The 17,886-nt window shown below is 38.0% G+C and overlaps 4 protein-coding genes and 1 long non-coding RNA gene across 6 annotated transcripts in view; 3 read left to right on the plus strand and 2 right to left on the minus strand.

Annotated features, from left to right (window-relative positions):
* Positions 1 to 2,270: 2,270 nt before the first annotated feature.
* On the minus strand, positions 2,271 to 2,532 carry LOC108100249. The gene is made up of 2 exons (XR_001771977.2): positions 2,459 to 2,532; positions 2,271 to 2,399 (listed from the first exon to the last, which is right to left on the minus strand). It is a non-coding gene; the product is annotated as an uncharacterized LOC108100249 (long non-coding RNA).
* Positions 2,533 to 6,141: 3,609 nt separating this feature from the next.
* On the plus strand, positions 6,142 to 8,634 carry LOC108100707 (mitochondrial uncoupling protein Bmcp). Its single transcript, XM_017204735.1, is given in 7 exon segments — positions 6,142 to 6,209; positions 6,285 to 6,426; positions 6,548 to 6,672; positions 6,674 to 6,696; positions 7,270 to 7,683; positions 7,744 to 7,804; positions 7,864 to 8,634. Coding segments are annotated over 6 exon segments (912 nt in total). The 5' UTR covers positions 6,142 to 6,209; positions 6,285 to 6,359; the 3' UTR covers positions 8,086 to 8,634.
* A 321-nt stretch (positions 8,635 to 8,955) lies between these two features.
* Positions 8,956 to 12,470, plus strand: LOC108100471. The gene is made up of 10 exons (XM_017204402.2): positions 8,956 to 9,039; positions 9,094 to 9,541; positions 9,597 to 9,708; positions 9,860 to 9,983; positions 10,038 to 10,258; positions 10,312 to 10,855; positions 10,919 to 11,282; positions 11,337 to 11,746; positions 11,808 to 12,184; positions 12,242 to 12,470. The coding sequence occupies exons 1-10, from the start codon at positions 8,998 to 9,000 to the stop codon at positions 12,468 to 12,470; spliced, it is 2,871 nt and encodes a 956-aa protein (XP_017059891.1). The 5' UTR covers positions 8,956 to 8,997.
* Positions 12,471 to 12,516: 46 nt separating this feature from the next.
* Positions 12,517 to 14,022, plus strand: LOC108100473 (vacuole membrane protein 1). Its single transcript, XM_017204403.2, has one exon. The coding sequence runs from the start codon at positions 12,675 to 12,677 to the stop codon at positions 13,980 to 13,982; it is 1,308 nt and encodes a 435-aa protein (XP_017059892.1). The 5' UTR covers positions 12,517 to 12,674; the 3' UTR covers positions 13,983 to 14,022.
* A 1,283-nt stretch (positions 14,023 to 15,305) lies between these two features.
* Positions 15,306 to 17,886, minus strand: part of LOC108100474 — a 44,688-nt gene continuing 42,107 nt past the window's right edge. For both annotated transcript variants that reach the window (XM_017204404.1, XM_017204405.2), the window contains exon 8: positions 15,306 to 17,327. The gene's annotated coding sequence lies outside the window, so the exon portion shown is untranslated. The remainder of the gene's footprint in view (positions 17,328 to 17,886) is intronic.

Below are 17,886 nucleotides of genomic sequence, written 5' to 3' on the forward strand. Positions count from 1 at the left end.
TTACAGCTTAAGCAATTTACCTCCAGGTATCCATATTTTATAAACAAGAATCTGTACTGTATTATTTTCCTACATTAAAGTGACAAGTGTCAACATTGCGTATGCGTAATGAACTTAATGATAACAAATAAACAAACAGTATAATATATTAATTGTGTTTGTTAAATTCAACTATATATCAAAAGTATAAGCAATATACTTTCTTTAATGATTGTCAAAAGTAAGATAAAAAAAATATTCATTAATTAACACATTAAGACAAATAACGTTGAAAGGCCTACACTGCGTATGATTGATTAATTATATAACCGCTTTTTACAACTTTTTAATACACGATATTTAATTTATAACTTTTATGCCAAACATTTATCTTTATATTTTTTACTTAACTTAATTTTTTTGCACATAGGCACCCCCTAGTGCTCTTTAAATCTCACCAACTTCTCGATCGGCCCAATTGTCTCGCGTTGTTTTGAAGCCAGGCAACATTTTTGATTAAGGCCCCGTTGTTTGTGTTTGCTGCCTGGGATGTTGGGATCTTGGGATCTGGGTATCGCACTCGTACCCGCACTTGTACCCGTCCAACCCGTTTCCATTTCCACCGGCAAGCCTTGATACGTATGTCGCACTTGCCGAGGATCGCCAATCTCAATCTCAAGCGGTCAGCGTGACGTCAATTTGTTTTGTTGTTTTGCTGTTTTTTTTTTTTGTTGTTTGTTTGCCGGGGCCTCGACTTTTTGTTCCGATGCAGAGAGCAATTCACTCCGCGGCGCACGCTGGAATTTATTAATTATGGCCGCAGTCGGAGGGGAACAGCCAGTATATAGTAGTATAGTATTCCATGGTATTCCTGATCTTTTGACACAAGGAGATAAGGTCGCCAGCAATGAACTATGCTTAAAATTCCACCCGAAGCGACCGATTTGCGGTTGATTTATTGTTCATTCGTTTTCGTTTTATTGCCAACTTTTTGGCCTACGTGCCATCTCCACTAGCCACAAGTCCCATATGTCCAATGTAAGCTCCACTCAAAGAAGAAATCAATTTTTAATTGAAGAATAAATCCTTTAAACAACATTACATCTCTTTTTCTTAATAAATAAGTTTTACAGGTTTTTCAATATAATTCTTCCTCCTAATAATTGTTGGTAATAAGATGCCTAAGTTTTTCAATTTTCCACATATTTCTGATTATTTTATTGTATTAAATTAACTTAATCTTAACCTAATAGGTTTTTTGTTTTTCTTTTCTGAGTGTAGGGCAACATACATCAGACCATTCTGGGATGTCACAAAAAACCAGAGACAAATCGATAAATATTTATGTGCCTTAGTTTTGTTGTTTTGACGCCGCGCATAATTAGTAATTAATATTGGCTTTTTTCCACTTCGAGCCCAGCGGCGCACACGGTAGCGAGCAGGTAATTTCTGCCTTCAGCCAATAAACGATCAATTTATATAAAAATTAATTGTTGATTAATTGCCGCTCGGGTGTGATGCATTATGTATGAGCAGCCCATCGTTAACATTCACTTTGCTGGAACATGGCACTGGTTTTTGGCCCACAACTGGATGGCCGAGGACAAGTGGTTATAACACCATTTTAATGGCACACCATTTTCGTCCTTGCAACAAAAAAAAAAAAAAAAACAAAATAAAAAATGCCTTGACGAAAAATAAACGGTTAAAAACGATAACGAATAAAAACAATAGGTATTATTTATTATTTTTTCAGGCAATGTTTTTATTAGACAATCATGATTTTTGGAACATAGAGTTTTCTTGAATTACAAATTAAATTTTATCAAAATCGGACGACTATAACATATAGCTGCCATATGAACACTAGTCAAAAATATGGAAAATTAATAGAAAAATCGTCATCGATTCGATGTTCTTTAGCCTTTGTGTATTTTTTTCAAAATATTTTATGACTGCAAGGGTATATTAGCTTCGGCTTGCCGAATAACTAGACTTTGTAGATATTCAAAGTGTTTTTTTTTAAACAATTGTTTTAAGAAATGCATTACTTCGTTGTGCAGAACAGGTTAAAAAAAATACTCTTCCTACTACTTATCAAAGGAATTTTACGCCGCTCATTATGCTAATCGCAAATGCATACCAAATTGAACTTAAATGGAAACTTTTAAAATGCACTTACTACCCCGTGACCTAATAACAGTTCGTGCTTAACTGTGTCAAAAATCCTTTACAACCGTGACTTAAAAACAGTTCGTGCTTAACTATGTCAAAAATCCTTTACAACAATATATATATATATTTTCTTTATTCTTTTTTTTGTAAAAGCATAAACTTCATTTTACACTTTCATTTTTCTCCTTTTTAGGGTTGTGCCTTACATTTTCCATTTTCCTTATGTGGGCATAAGTATTGAGGATCTAATATCAACAATAGACAGAAAATTAATTAAATTAATTAATTAATTTTAAAAACTTACTGATTACGGAGATTGCCACCAGGCAAAAAAGGACAGCTTGTAGAAATACCTTAGTAAACATTGCTAATTTTTTGAGCCAGTATTCAATACTTACTCCCTTTTATATACCATGAAAGTATTGGGTTGCATAAGCTAGTTAGGGCGTAGCATGCCTAAAAGCCGAGAAAGGTTGAAATTACTTAACTTTTTTACTAGGGTAATCTTTTTTTTCGTGCGCCTACAAAAAATTAAAAATAACTCGACTTTGTTGATATTCAAACTGATTTTTATTTTTAAAATTAATAATTGTTTTAAAAAGTTCATTACTTCGTTGTGGAAAACAGGTAAAAAATATATATAGGTACATTATTTGAAGGTTCGAATAGCCTTCCTTCTACTTATTAAAGGAATTTGCATGGATACTTAGCAAGCCTCTTACTAAGTATGGTCATTATGGTAATCGCAAGTGCAGACCAAATTGAACTTAAATGGAAACTCTTAAAATGCATTTGCTAAATAATAATAATGGTTCACAGTAAGTGACTTTATTGGTTTCTTACCATATTCCTAACTGCTAACAATAGGAGTTCCACTTTAAACCCTGCGTATAAATGCCAAATTGGCCAGCCTTTTTTGCATAGCTCGACTGGAAATGAATTTATGGGGCGGGCACTGGGCTGTCATGTACCATAAAATCTGTCAAATTCCCAGAATTTACTGTGGCGACTTGGAGACGCGACAGACGTCGTCGCATCTGAAATCTGAAATTCCTGCATAATCGGCTGAGATTCGGCATAGGGAAATAGACTCGATTCGGCAACGGACTGGACCGGTCAGTCCGGCTATCTTTTCCACGGCGACAGTAGCCAAGGCAATGTGTAATAAAATCTTCACGCCGATCAGCCGAAAAGCGAAAAAAAAAAAAAACAAAACATACCCATATTATATAGTAAACATCGCAGCATCGCAGCGTTCCCAAAGACGATTAGCACATGGAGCGGACGTGGAGCTCAAATAACTTGATGGATTATTGGCAATTTCTTTGGCGCCAGACTCGATTCCAATTAGCTTCTGCTCGTATGCGGATTTCGGATTTCGATGCTCGGGGTTTTTACTCCCGTACGATAAACAAAAGGCATCTGTGTTAAATATGCAAATTTGAGTCAAATTAATTTATCGAGTCTGGGATTAAAGAAATTTCTTTCCCTTTTCCGTTGTCCGCTCGTCCACCATTCTGGGGAATACCTGATAGAGCCATTAGCTGATTGATCTCGGATTCCATTTGCCAATTTAGGGCTGTCGAACTAGAAACGCCCCAAAACTTGGGCTTCAATCTAAATGAAAGTGCTCAGCTTGTTGGGCTAATATGTTGGGAAGACCCTTAGGTGTTTAGCTCATAAATAACTACAACTATTTTAATAATATGGAAAAACCAAAATTTAAATTAACATATTTTCTGCCATATCATTTAAATATTTTTTCTCCAATAACCTGAATGGAATTTAATTTAGAATCTGGACTAGAATCGCCTGAGTCATTAACTTTGAATTGGGAATGAATTTAAACCGAATTTTATTGACTTAATTCCTAGTTTGAAATCAAGCATGTCTTATGATGCTCAAGATTTTGTTAATTTCTTTGTTTGCTGGTACTTCTAGTAGATTAAGTCCATAAAAGCAATGAGGAAGCGTTTCCGATTAATTTGGCTACGCCATGACTAAGTTAATTAGATCCACCAAATTTGCAAGAATTTCTGCATAATATACCATTAAAGGCTATCTTAGATGTTGAAATAGGGTCACTGTTGTTGGTTCTTATATAAAATGGTTAGCTGGGCGAAATACATCCCGAAAAGTTCGATTCAAGCAAATGAAATCAAATATGGGCATAGCTAATATTGGGGAATTTCCGCATGCCTGTCAAGTGACTAACAAGGCACAACAAACGGTCCAAAAGCTGTCAACTGATATGGCTATATCGCGAAATATTGAATATCAAAGTCAATTCGTGACTGGCACACGCTTATCAAGTTAGTTAAGATTCATTTATTCGGTGAAATTCCAGCCAATCGTTCGGAAACATTATGAGAAGTTCAGATGAAACATTGTTTTTGTTTGTTCATGAAAATATATATAACAGAAAGGATGATTTGTTATTGAATCCAATTATATAAATGTACAATTTTGTATGAAAATATTTATATGTAAATTTAAAGAACTGCATAAATGATTGATCATGTTTTATGACTTCATGACTTTAAACTACTTTATTTTCAAGCCGCTTAATTACTTTTGCATAAGTTGTTAAGCAAGTTTGAAACCTTTTGTAATCGCTAATGTACCGATGTTTACGACTTTTTGTTTCAATAAATCCGATATAGCGGCACTCGGCTCGCAAAGTGCCTGAATTAATCCGCTAATTTTATTTGCCCACATCCGAAACGGTCAATTTACGCGATCGCCCCCGCAGTTCGGCTTTAACGCTCCGCTGGCGAAAATCACTTAGCGGAGAAACCGGCAGCGGAATGCAAAGCGAGGAGAAATAAACTGGGAAACGATTAAATTACATTTGTGCCTGCGACTAACACAATGGGAATGGGATGATGGGGTTTAACTTTTGGCAAATTCTTTGTTCGCAGACCCTCCGCTTTGATTGCCCATTTCGGGGGGTTTAACCCACTGGATCGGCCGATCTGGCCGGCAACTTTCACGATCCGGTTTCGCGGCAAGTGACGTGAATTAAACATAGAAAAATCGTAGTAAACAGCGGATTTTCGTTTGCCGAAAACAGCCAATAATTATGCGAATTCGCCAGCGAAACAAACAAAACAAATGCCAAAAGAGAGGAGGGGCAAAAAACAAAAAAAAACAAATATGAAATGCCAACTAAGGTCGCCGCCGGAGAACCTGCACCACTGGATCCCCAGATGGACCACGGGGCCAGGGCTATGGCTATGATCACTAGGAATTCCCCGATCGACGTTGCTAATTCAACTTGTTATCGGCGGCGAATGAAATATTCGTTTTAAAGTCCGCCGCACGACGGAGTTTCTTGGTCCACTTTTCAGTTGGCCGTTGAACGATTTGTTTTGATGCTTTGGCACCGTTACTATTAATATTTGTCATTGGCTAATCTCAAATCGTTATTTTATCCATATTTTATTTTTTGAATACAATTTACGGACATAAGCTAATAAACAATAGAAACGCCTTCAATTTGTTTGTTTAGTCGATTTAATTATATTAATTAGCTGATTACAATTTTTGGATAGATTTATTTCAACGTATAATAATAGATAAACCGAAAAGTATTGCTTTATAAGTTTCCATGTTTAAAAGTTGAAAAAATAATTGTATACATTGGGTTATTCACATTTTACTGAAAAAAAAACCAAAATACAAAGTACAAGTCACAAATTTATATTTTATATTTTTTAAATGCTTATCGATTCAAACAGAAAACCCGTTACATTTTAGCGAGGCCATCAACCTGGGGTTGAAAACCTGCGGGTGATAAAAATTATGCGAAATTATAAATTTAACAATCAAAACATTAAAATTGAATTTGTTACTAATCTGTCTACATATTTTTTTTTTCAAATAATGTCCTGAGAGTTTGTTATTTCTGTAATGATTTGTCGGAAAAGAGATTTCCCGCCAAAAAAAAGTGTGGCCATCGAACAAAGGTCTTTGGTATTGCTACCGGAAATATTGACGCCCACACTAAATTTATGCCTCCGAGTTGTTGTTTTTGTTTCGTCTCTTAACTTAAGGTAACTTAAAGGAAATAAACCGATTGAATCTCAATAAAACCTCTTGGTTATCTTATTTGTTGCGCAACCAAGTAGAAAGAGTAAAGAGCTTCCAAAGAAGCAATCGTAAACCGTATTGAATCAGGACATCAACAGGTGCGGCGCCGGAAAATGGGAGACGTTAAGGATTGGCGGCCTTTTGTTTACGGAGGAGTTGCCTCAATCACGGCGGAATTTGGTAAACAAATCGCAGGGGGTACACCTGCAAAGAACCTCCTGAGACACCCATCACTAGTTGGGTGTTGACTTGTTCTTATCAACCCGATCGAATCGTTGTAAACAAATCCATTTGATTGCAGGCACCTTTCCTATCGACACTACGAAGACGCGCCTCCAAATCCAAGGTCAGAAAATCGACCAAACGTTCTCCCAGTTGCGATATCGCGGCATGGCCGATGCCTTTGTAAAAATCTCCCGCGAGGAGGGGACTGAGGGCCCTGTATTCCGGGTAAGAATATTCAGGGGGGATCTTCATTTGGCACGTTGTCAAAACATGGTCTCATCATGGCATTCTTATCGCGGTAAACGTGACGGTCACGTGTTCGTTTTGCTGGGGAGCATTAAAAGTCGATGGCACAAAGTACAGTGAAGCGTCCTTAAGATGGACTACAGAGTAACCCGCACTATAAGCTTTGAACATCTCTGGCTGTAGCTCTAGAAATCAGAATGGATATCGCAATGGGCAGCGAAATTCTTGAAATGCCTTTGCATACTCTTTTTTTTTATTGCTCAGCACATCAAATGTGAATGCTATAGAAAGTAGACTGTAAACAGACAACCATTGATAATGCCTACTCACGGTGGGCCAAAAATAAAACATTTGTTGGGGCGGCTGGTTTAATCAGTTAGAAAACTTTGCCCGTCAGCTAATTCGGTCGACTTTGCATCGGATATTGATAGCAAGGCACAGCAAATAATAATCATATTGGACCTGATACTTTGAAAAACTGCGAATTTCGCAATTTTGCTAATTTCTAGTATAAAATCTTTTACTGTTTCAAACTTTTCGAACATCTTGCAGTATTTGGCCAGCGGTATTGAGGCAGGCGACCTATGGCACCATTAAATTCGGCACCTACTATACGCTTAAGAAGCTGGCCACCGAACGTGGTTTGCTGACAAACGAGGATGGCAGTGAAAGAGTGTGGAGCAACATTCTCTGTGCGGCGGCGGCAGGAGCTATCTCCTCGGCGATCGCCAATCCCACGGACGTACTGAAGGTCCGAATGCAGGTGCACGGGAAGGGTCAGCACAAGGGACTGATTGGCTGCTTTGGGGAGATATACAAATACGAAGGAGTACGTGGTCTCTGGCGAGGAGTGGGCCCAACGGCCCAGCGGGCCGTCGTAATCGCCTCCGTGGAGCTGCCTGTCTATGATTTCTGTAAGCTGCAGCTAATGAACGCCTTCGGAGATCACGTGGCCAATCATTGTATGTAAGTGTGCGGAAGCTTGTTAGATCGTGCGGCTTAATAGCTAATTTGCACAAATTGCAGCTCGAGCTTTATTGCCAGCTTGGGTAGTGCCATTGCCTCAACCCCCATAGATGTCATACGGGTAAGTCCGGACTAAGCGCTGGCTTAACTGGCACTGAACTGATTTATTCTCTTTTGCAGACCCGCCTAATGAACCAGCGACATGTGAGCATATCATTAAATGGAGTTGTCACGGCGGCAGCCACACCAAAGCTTTACAGCGGGAGTCTTGACTGCGCTGTGCAAACGATCAGGAACGAAGGACTTCTAGCCCTGTACAAAGGATTCATACCCACCTGGGTGAGGATGGGTCCGTGGAATATAATATTTTTCATTACGTACGAACAACTCAAGAAATACTAGCATAGGCGAGTGGAATGTGCAGGGAATCCAAGTACAAGTCGTATTCTAGCATTCAAACCAAAAAGATCAGATCTGCTGCCAGACCTGGCGTAACTTTAGGATCATAGTTAAAGAACAGAGGGGTCACTAAAGTGCCTGTAACACACTGGCTATTCTATAGCCTCCAACCTGATCCAGTCTCATCTTGCCTTGGGCAAGAGTGAAAACGATTTGTCGCATTTAAAATGTTGGCGTATTTAAGTATTTGCATTTTTGGGAAATTTTTCAACGAAGAATATTAGCTGTTGCCATGGTTTGGTCGTTGCACTCTATTTAGCTAAATTAAGCTTTTAAATTAATTACTCTCTTAGTGGAAACTTTGCATGATTTGAATTTGTATTAAAAGCGCATTTTGTTTTCTTCGAAATGTAGACATAATTTTCGATCGTATTAAATATGCATCATTGTAAATATATGCATTTAGTAATATTTATCTTACTAATAATGTTACTAATACAGAATGTACATGTATACAAATTTACTCAATAAACTGTTTGTTGGAAATCTCAATTGATTTAACCATTATTAAAGGTTATCGGGAAAAAATTATCCCACCGTTGTTTTTGATCATATCGACTTGATTCTCCCAAATTATGTTCCTTAACTATTATTTAATTTATATTCATATTTAAATTTAATCGAAATCGGATGACTATATATATATAAGGCTGTCAAAGCAGCATTTATTAGCTTTCAAATGCATACTTTGACGGCGCCAAAAAACAATCGATATTGATTGGTCAAACTGATCGTGCTTATTACTTAACACTGCCTTTACTGAACACCGCCATTTTGATTTTTCGGCGTTTTCCATCACGGCAGACGCCAGGAGAAAGTTTAAAATTTCTGTTTTACTGAATTTAACTGCCTAAAATGGATTTCTTTACTGCCCTGTCGACTTTAGGCAATTCGGAAGTGAGTATACAGGTTAAGAGTTTGTAATTTTTGATGGTTAAAACCAAAATTTAGTCGGTAGCCGGGGAATATGCTTGTGCTTTCCTGCAAGCCGTGACTTCGGACCCGCAGAATTGGATTGTAAAGGTGTCACATAAATTTGTGGGCCAGTGCTTTCGTATTCTTGGCCTAAATTTCAATGTGAGCGAAGAGGCCTTTAGCAGGACTCAGGACCATCCATATCGCAATGATAACGCCAACTATATCTTCGATCCAGTTCCATCTTTAATGAAAGAAGTTGACTCGTTTTTTATTCGGCTGCCCAGTATATTGGCCGAATTCGGGGATGAATTGGCTAAGGCTGGATATCGGACAAGATTTGATGAGCTGACTCAGCCATTTCCATGTTATCTCAGTCTGATAATAAAGTGGATCAGGGTGGTCCACGCCTTGGACCAAACAATGGAACTGCACAGCAGAACCTCCTCGGATCGATTCCTCTGCGAACCGCTGTCCAGAATGTGTAGGTTTTGGTCTACCTATTGAGTACAATCTTTTTAAACCAATATCTACATTAGCTTTTAGCATTCTTGGTGGCTTGGCCAAATTACTGCCAAAATATGGCGAAGACGTTCCGAGACTTAAGGAGATTTGCATATCACTTTCCGTAGACGTTCGCTATGGTATACTGTAAGTAAATTTGCGAAATATACACAGAAATACACCATTCTTTTTAAATTAAATACATATGTTATAGTCATTGAAACCAGATACTTGCATCAATTTATAATTAAAAACTGTAAAATTAAACTTTCGTTAAAATGTTAAAATATTTGTTCAGCTACCAGGATACCTGCCCAGTGGTGGTTCCACCCATGCTGAATATGTTCAAGGAGAACTACACCATTTTCGGTGGCCCCGAAAAATCCGCTTTGGACTTTGTTTATTGTATCTTGACCGTTGTGGTAAGATTGTTGTGCAAACAAAAAACTACATATGTTAAATACCTGAACTTCTAGGAGACCAATGATGATAGCTATATTCAGGCTTACGAATTTTTGGAGGCCATGATTAACAAGTTTGCCAAGATTAAAGATCAAAGTCAAAACTTATATCTACGGCCATTTACCAACGAGTTGATTTCTGGAAAATATCTAGTGCTGATATTTGAAAAATTAACGTCGAGCAATTCAAGACTTTTGCTTTTGTCCGCCCTAAAATATTTGATGACCCTTCAAAGGTAATAATGTATATAGCTAAAACATTTGTGTATTACCTAAAATCTTTCTACAGACATGTTGTAAGCACAGAATGTTTTACCGTTCGTTTCCACGAGGCCCTGTTGCAGGTGGTTCTTCGAATGCAGAACTCTGCTCCGTCAGTGGCAACTCTGGCAGCCGAGGTTTATATCACAATGTCCCAGCGTCAGCACCAAGATCGGGATATAGCACAGCAAATTCTGGAGACCTATGCAAAGATTAACAGTAATCCACGAAAAAATATCACCTATGCGCAGTTCCGAAATGAACTCAGGCGCTATCTGAAGACCCTTATTCGACATTTTCCCGCACTGCAAGAGTTCGAGTTCTACGCTAGTCTTCTCACTGCTAAAAATGTGCGCTATGAATTGAGCGTTATAGCCGCCCAATCTGCGAGCATTGTCTTTGAAATGCATATGGCAGGCTACAACTTGTTGCCAGAAGCCTGTGAGCAGGTCAACAAATTCCTGCGCTGCTGGCCACTTTTTCTCCAGTCATCGATAAGTCAAACTCGACCTGTGCTCTACAGTTTTTATGGCATGATCGATTTTGACTCTGTAGCGCAGAATGATGTCGATGTAAGCTTTAGGAATGTTAATGTAATATATTTTATGCAAACTTTAATATGATTTTTTTTGCAGTTGCTTTTGACCTTGGAGACATTTTGCCTAGATCACTTTTTAAATGACGACACTCTCGGTGAGGCTGAGCTCTATGGACTTTACAACGATTTATCGCGTTCTGTGGATGAAACGGGCAATATTCAAATACACACAACAGCCGCGAGAGCTTTACGTGATCAGCAATCTGAATTGAAGGATCAGTTGGATAAATCCAACTCTAGTGGGCCGGAAAAGAAGAAGCTATTGGACGCGTATGCCAAAAGCATTCGCCGCCTTCATGCGCTTTTAATGGCCAATAAGCTTCACAGTCGCTATGTGGTGGACATTTACGAGACATTGGTTAAATATGTGCTGGAAATGCCTACTCAAAATGACAGCATAAGTAAGTATTACTGATTTAAAGAAAGTTCATTTTAATTGAGAATGTGTATTTCAGCGCTCTATGGCTCTGAATGTTTGGCTGCTATTTTAATCCTCTTATACAAAGATCTAAAGGAATCGGACGACGAAATGGGTGTCAAGATTACCGTTCTAGTGAAGCAGCTGCAAGAATTTTGCGTTTCTAAATTTTCTAACGTCAATCTCGACTTGAAACGAGCCAAGTTCTTTTTCTGTTCTATTCTCATATTGTATATCAGCCCGTTGCCATTTTTGACACTTGATAGCTCTACTTATGACAAGCTTTTGGACCTATTAACCACTCCACTACCATCGCAACCAGAAAACGATCTGCTTGCGAATAGTTATCTGCCAGAGATGCACATTATCTTTCGGCAACTCATTCGGGCACAACATATTGAATTGCCTAGTAATCGTATATGGAAGGTGTTAATGCAATACAAAATGGTGAGCTGATAATATATAACACAGTTTATGCTATGCTAATACTATTTTTATCTTTTTCTAGTCAGCAAATACGTTAAAGTACCTCGACCCCGAAATTGAGGAGCTTATTGCTGACCTCTTGGAGTGCCGAGTCGAAAGTTACGTGCATTGCCTGCCGATCATTGAGTTGCGCATTTGCAACGAGAACAACGTCAAGAAGCGAGCTTTAGATGCTTTAAATGCTCACCTGGCGCTCATCGATAAGCACGCTTCCACTTTGGATTCCTGGCTGCTGCGGTTTATAATTCTTCAAAATTCGCTTAATGTCTTGAACAAAAACATGCGCATTCGGCGATTCGAAGCGACCAGTTCACGTAAACGAAATCGGCTTCTTCCGCTACAACATTTCATGAATTTGGTGTCGAATTTGCGACTTCAGGAAAAGCACTTCCTTAGCATGTGAGTTCAATAAATTTAAATATTTTTGCCTTTATCTTATGTTATGCTTTTATACAGCGCCAAAATGTTGCACACCTTAAAAGAGGAGGCGATTGGACCTCAAGAAAATTCGGAAATCGAAAACTTTATTACAAAGATCAGTGTATTTAAATATCAGGTCGAAGATGAACAGCTGGAGGCTACGAATAACGAGAATTTCGAGGGTAAACTTATTGAGTTGCCTCCTGGTCCACTCAATTTTTGGCAACACAATGCTCTTCATGATAATGGGGATTCGTCTACATAACTCGTCAATGAAAACACTTAAATTACTGGAGAATTTTCGTTGTTTTATGAATTCCACTTATTACTTTAGTGATTTTTTATTCCTAAAAACTGCAAAATTTACAATGTTCTGAAAACTATTTTAGTTTTAATGTTTATCTGAATTTATAATTTTGAGTTGTTTAAATTAATAAAGCAGGCGAAAATCATAGTTGACTTTGATGCTATGGGTACCGACTCCTTTCAAAATCTCCTGGGCCATAGATATAGAACACGATATAAATCAGTGCCTTGTTTCGAAACAAAGATTTCAACAATGACTTCCAGCAACAACAAATCTCTTGCTTCCTCGGCCATCGAGGTGGATGCTTTGGATGAGTTGGCCCAGGAGCGGTTGGAATGGGAGTCCCTGGTTCTTTGGCGTCGTCCGGTGAAGACCTTGATGTACGGAACCCTGGAGGCAGGTCAATTACTGATATCGTTCATTGCCAAGCTGCTGAATTTTTGGCTATTGGGTGTTTTGCTGTTTCTGGCCATGATCTGTTTTCTGCCCGGACCACATGCGGATTTTGTGAATTTCTGCCAGCAGAGGTTCGGATTCGCCGTCTACTGGCTGGGATTGGGAGTACTCTCAGCCGTGGGATTTGGCACCGGACTGCACACCTTTCTGCTCTACCTGGGCCCACATATAGCGGCAGTCACTTTGGCCGCCTACGAGTGTCAGACGCTCGATTTTCCAAGCCCACCTTATCCAGAGATGAAAGTCTGTCCACCGGAGCCGTATAAACGCCAGTATATAGATCTCTGGCTGATTCTTTCGAAGGTTCGGCCGGAGTCACTGCTTTGGGGATTAGGAACGGCTCTCGGCGAGTTGCCACCTTACTTTATGGCCCGTAGAGCCAGGCTTTCCAGTAAGGAGTTGGGCGGAGCAGAGGCGGAAAAGCTATTGGCAAGCAAGCGAATGAGTGGAAACCTTAATATTTTCGAACGCGGCAAGCTATTCATGGAGCGGGTAATGCGAAGAGTTGGCTTCTTGGGGATTCTACTCTGCGCCAGTGTGCCTAATCCGCTTTTTGACCTCGCTGGGATCACTTGCGGCCACTTCCTGGTTCCCTTCTGGAAGTTTTTCGTGGCCACCCTGATTGGCAAGGCATTGGTCAAGGCCACAATACAACAGGTGTTCGTGATTGCCTCTCTTACGGAAAATCTGGTGGATAAGTTTGTGTCCTATATCGGACAATTGCCGTTCATGGGATCCCCTTTGGAGCAGATCATCAAAGACGTTCTGCGGTCCACCAAGATGCAGATGCACGGAGAAGGAAATTCCGATTCTCTGACCTATCTGGGTCTGATAGTTCGGGCCTTTGAGCTGTGCGCCTTCATCATGGTCGCCTGTTTCGTGATATCCTCGTTGAACTGTCTGGCCCAAATCCATTGCAAACGGCGGCAAGAAAGAAAACGTAAGATGCGAGATCTGGAGCTAATCCTATATGCCAATGGAGATTCCTCATCATTGGAGGAATTCGCCGTCTAAGCGGCAGTTAATATATTATATTTTTGTTTCTGATGAGTAACTTTTGACTTAATTGCTTTTATCATTTGTTGAGCTATACGATATATTTTCTTTAATCCTAATATTCATGGGGTATATTTATTTTTATATTTTGAAATCTGCTATCTATTGGAATTTAATTTTTTTACTTACTTTTTTTAAGCCAAATGCCAGTTAAACATCTTAGTTATAACGTTTTATATTCTTTATTTTATTATAATTAGTTTCTTTTGGATTTGGGTTCTGTTTTCTGCATTGTTATTGTTTGATGTGTTCTGTTGATGATCTGTGTGTTTCTGTGTGTTCAATGCCATCGTAATTATTATCATTGTACAAGTACATTTATATTCAACAGCAATTTAACACAAAGCTAAGCATTACTTTACGCGATCCCTTAATCATATTCCTTCGATTCGGGTTAGTATGTTTCTCAATTGTTATTGTTTGTTCGCTGGTAGGTATGCATAGTTTTTTTTATTTTAACTCAACCAAAGGCTTTAACTCTAAAAGTTGTGGACTTTCTGTGTTTCGGAATGCGTGCAGTAACTGAATCAGGAAAATAATGCACTCGTTGCTCCCTAAAGGAGTAAAACGATCCGACTTCGGTTCTATGGCGTAATTTCGTCTAAGATTTGCACTACGATTTACTGTCCGTGGCTCTTTTCGGTTGTGTACCTAGTCAATCTATGCTTAAATAGCCTTTAAGCCCATAGTTATCCATCGAGGGGCTCGAACCCCTGGCTCTCTCCACACAAAAAGAATTTAATTTACATCTGCGTGTACACGATTCTCTACCGAACTCAAAGGTTTTGATAGTAACTTGCATCACACTTGCATATGATTGCGTGGGAAAAGCAGGAGATTTTAAAATGACTTATTCGGAATATTTTGTTGCTATTATTTAGGTACATACCCACATGTATTGTACCATACATTTACATATAATAAGTAGAGTTAGACTAATTGCGGCAAGTCTTTTCGAGATTTAGAGACGGTAGAAGGTATTTAAAAAAAACGAATCTTAACACATTGTAACACTTACACTGGGAAAAACGAAAAGCTCTCCCCACCATCCACACTCGCCTATTATAATCGTTCCACACAAAACATCGGGGACCTGCAGGGTCTACAAACTATCCGGCTCCCTAATCCTGATCTCCGGACTTTCGTCCACAGTCCGAGTCCCTTTCCGATTGATTTGCTTTTAGGTAAATATATGTATATTTTAACTACACTCATATACGACATGATCTAACCGATTTTCACCAGTGGGGAGTAGGCATGCGATTACGAGTACAATTACGATTAGATATTACAATACAATCTTGCCTAAACGCTTTATTGACGCATAATTTTCAGTATTCAATATTCCTGTATTGCATAAATTAGCTTTGTGGTTATTCAGTTATTATTTAGTATCATTTATTATCATCGGTTTTAAGTAATTAAGATTAATTTGTTGCCATGTATGAATGTGGTTTTAGCTCATACACACATAACATACATATCTATTCAATGTGTTTTTCTTTCCTTCGGCATTTTGCCTCTTGGTTTTCATTTCTCTTCTAAAATTTGACGCCTAATACAATTTGCTTATAATTTTGGTTAAAAATTCAATTTATCATAATACCATTTTCCTATAATTTATGATATAGTATAAGACGCTTGTAGTTTTACAAATAAGAGACGGGCAAAAGAGGGGTGAAAAGAATATATTTTTCAGCGGAAATTATGCCTAGAATATTAGTTAATTTAGTTCTCGGGTTTTTCATTACTGCTAAGTACAAAACTAATTTAATTTGACTTATTCGCTTTGATCGGGCTGAACGTATACCTAACACTTTCGCACTTAATTGAATAAATTGTATTTTCTGGCTTAGCAAAAGGAGAAAGTGTTTTTAATTATCGGCTATTATCTGGGAAAAGAATATCGAGGAGCCACAAAACTTTTAAACTAACCGGGCCTATGGAAGTATTTTGAAAGACAATTTTTAGCAGCGGAAAATTCTTACTTATTGCTTCTTAGTATAAGTATTATTATTAAGACTTGCATCTGTATTTTGTAGTATGTACGATATATTAAAAAAATATTAACGGCGGGAAGTACTACAATCATTTTGAAGCATTTTAGTTTGGTTTTCTCGAGTTACACATCGTCGTCAATACGAGTATATATATATATGATCGTTATCATTCGATTTTGTAGCAAAATGTTTTCAACTCTGTTTGGTTTTATGTATTTTACGTTTGTTAAATTTTGTGTAGAATTCGATTTTGGTTGATTGTAGAAAATTGTATCCGGACATATATTCTGTAGGTTAAAATGCATGCCACGTTACGTTCTCAATTTAGTTGTATCAAAAGCAAAAGATTTCACTGTATTGTCCTTAATGTCTCAGAATATTTCCGTTAAGCATTGGTTGTTTTTCGGCTCTTGAATGAGGAATGAGTCTCTCGGTGAAATGTTTGCTTCTGTCGGAGTCTCTGGATAATGATCCCAAGGATAATGATCATCGGGCAAATGCAGACTTCCCAGTGGACAATGGTTAGTGGAGGTGAAATTGTATAGATGACAGCTGCGTTAGAAGTTTTCGATTTGGTTTTGGTTTTGCTATGTAAGTATATTGTCGACTACTTATGTACATCCCTTGTTTTGGTTGATCTTCTTGTGTCCATTTTGTGATTAGAATTCAGCTTAATTGTTGTAAAAACGCCCTGGCCATTATCTTCGCCAGATATCTCAAATTTGTCAGATTCGGAAGTTGTATATTAATGACAGTTTTCGGTTATTCTTGTTTGAGCTTTAATACTTCTTACGGTTTCTGTTCACAATTCAATTAAATGCTTACGATTGTTTCTTTCAAATGTTAGTTTACCTCAATGAATCTGCGACTATCTCCGATTCGTTATACAAATATTTTAGGGATCTTTCTCTGTGCATATTGAACGCAACCCGCTATGCAAACTAAGTGTCTTTAATCGAAGAGCAATAATTCAAGTCGAATTGCTTTCTAAACATACGTAATTACCTAAATAAATGCCAACATACTTGCACAAAATTAGGATAGAGGACTCTTCCGTATTACTTTTTGTTTCAGTGGATATGGGGTTTGGGATCTTGTTTTTTAGCCAGCTTGTTGTATTAATCAGTTAAATCATAAACGATATATTTATAAACTATTTACAGGTGCACTGGTTATCCGACAGAACCGACGAGTTCTGCCCAATGCGATCGAGATTCTGCTTGGGTACGAGGAGAGATCTCTGTATAATACACCCTGCGCGGTGATGTCCACACTAATTGTTGTTAAATATAGTCTTACAGTCCTGCAAAGAAAATGAGTGATATAATTTGTCAGTTATATGGATATTTTTTTGACTAAGAATAGCTTATACGATATATACAGGGTAAAGAAGGATAGCAAACAACTATTTTTAAGCTGTTCTATATAATATATAATCCATAAGAACTCATTTTAAACAATTTTAACCTATGTATATTGAAAATCATGCTCGTGGAATTAAAAACAATAACGGTATAATTTGTATACCCTTGCAGAACAAAGGGTATTAAATTTTCAGTCAGAAGTTTGCAACGCAGTGAAGGAGTATAATTATAATTATAATTATAATTATAATTATATATAGTCTTAATCAGCATCACCATCAGAATCCAAATACGTCTGTACGTCTGTCCGTCTGTCCTCCAGTCTGTTTATATGTAAACTAGTCTCTCAGTTATAAAGCTATGTTCCTGAAACGTTCCCAAAAGCTATGTAGTTATTGCACGAAGTATATAAGCAGGAACGAGTTACCATTTAATTGTTATTAAATAAGTTATCGATAAGCAAAGGGTGGTATACGGGGTTGTTGGCCTAGGCTTTGG

Source organism: Drosophila ficusphila, unplaced genomic scaffold (genome assembly GCF_018152265.1).
Source record: "Drosophila ficusphila isolate 14025-0441.05 unplaced genomic scaffold, ASM1815226v1 contig_286, whole genome shotgun sequence".
Taxonomy (NCBI): Eukaryota; Metazoa; Arthropoda; class Insecta; order Diptera; family Drosophilidae; genus Drosophila; species Drosophila ficusphila.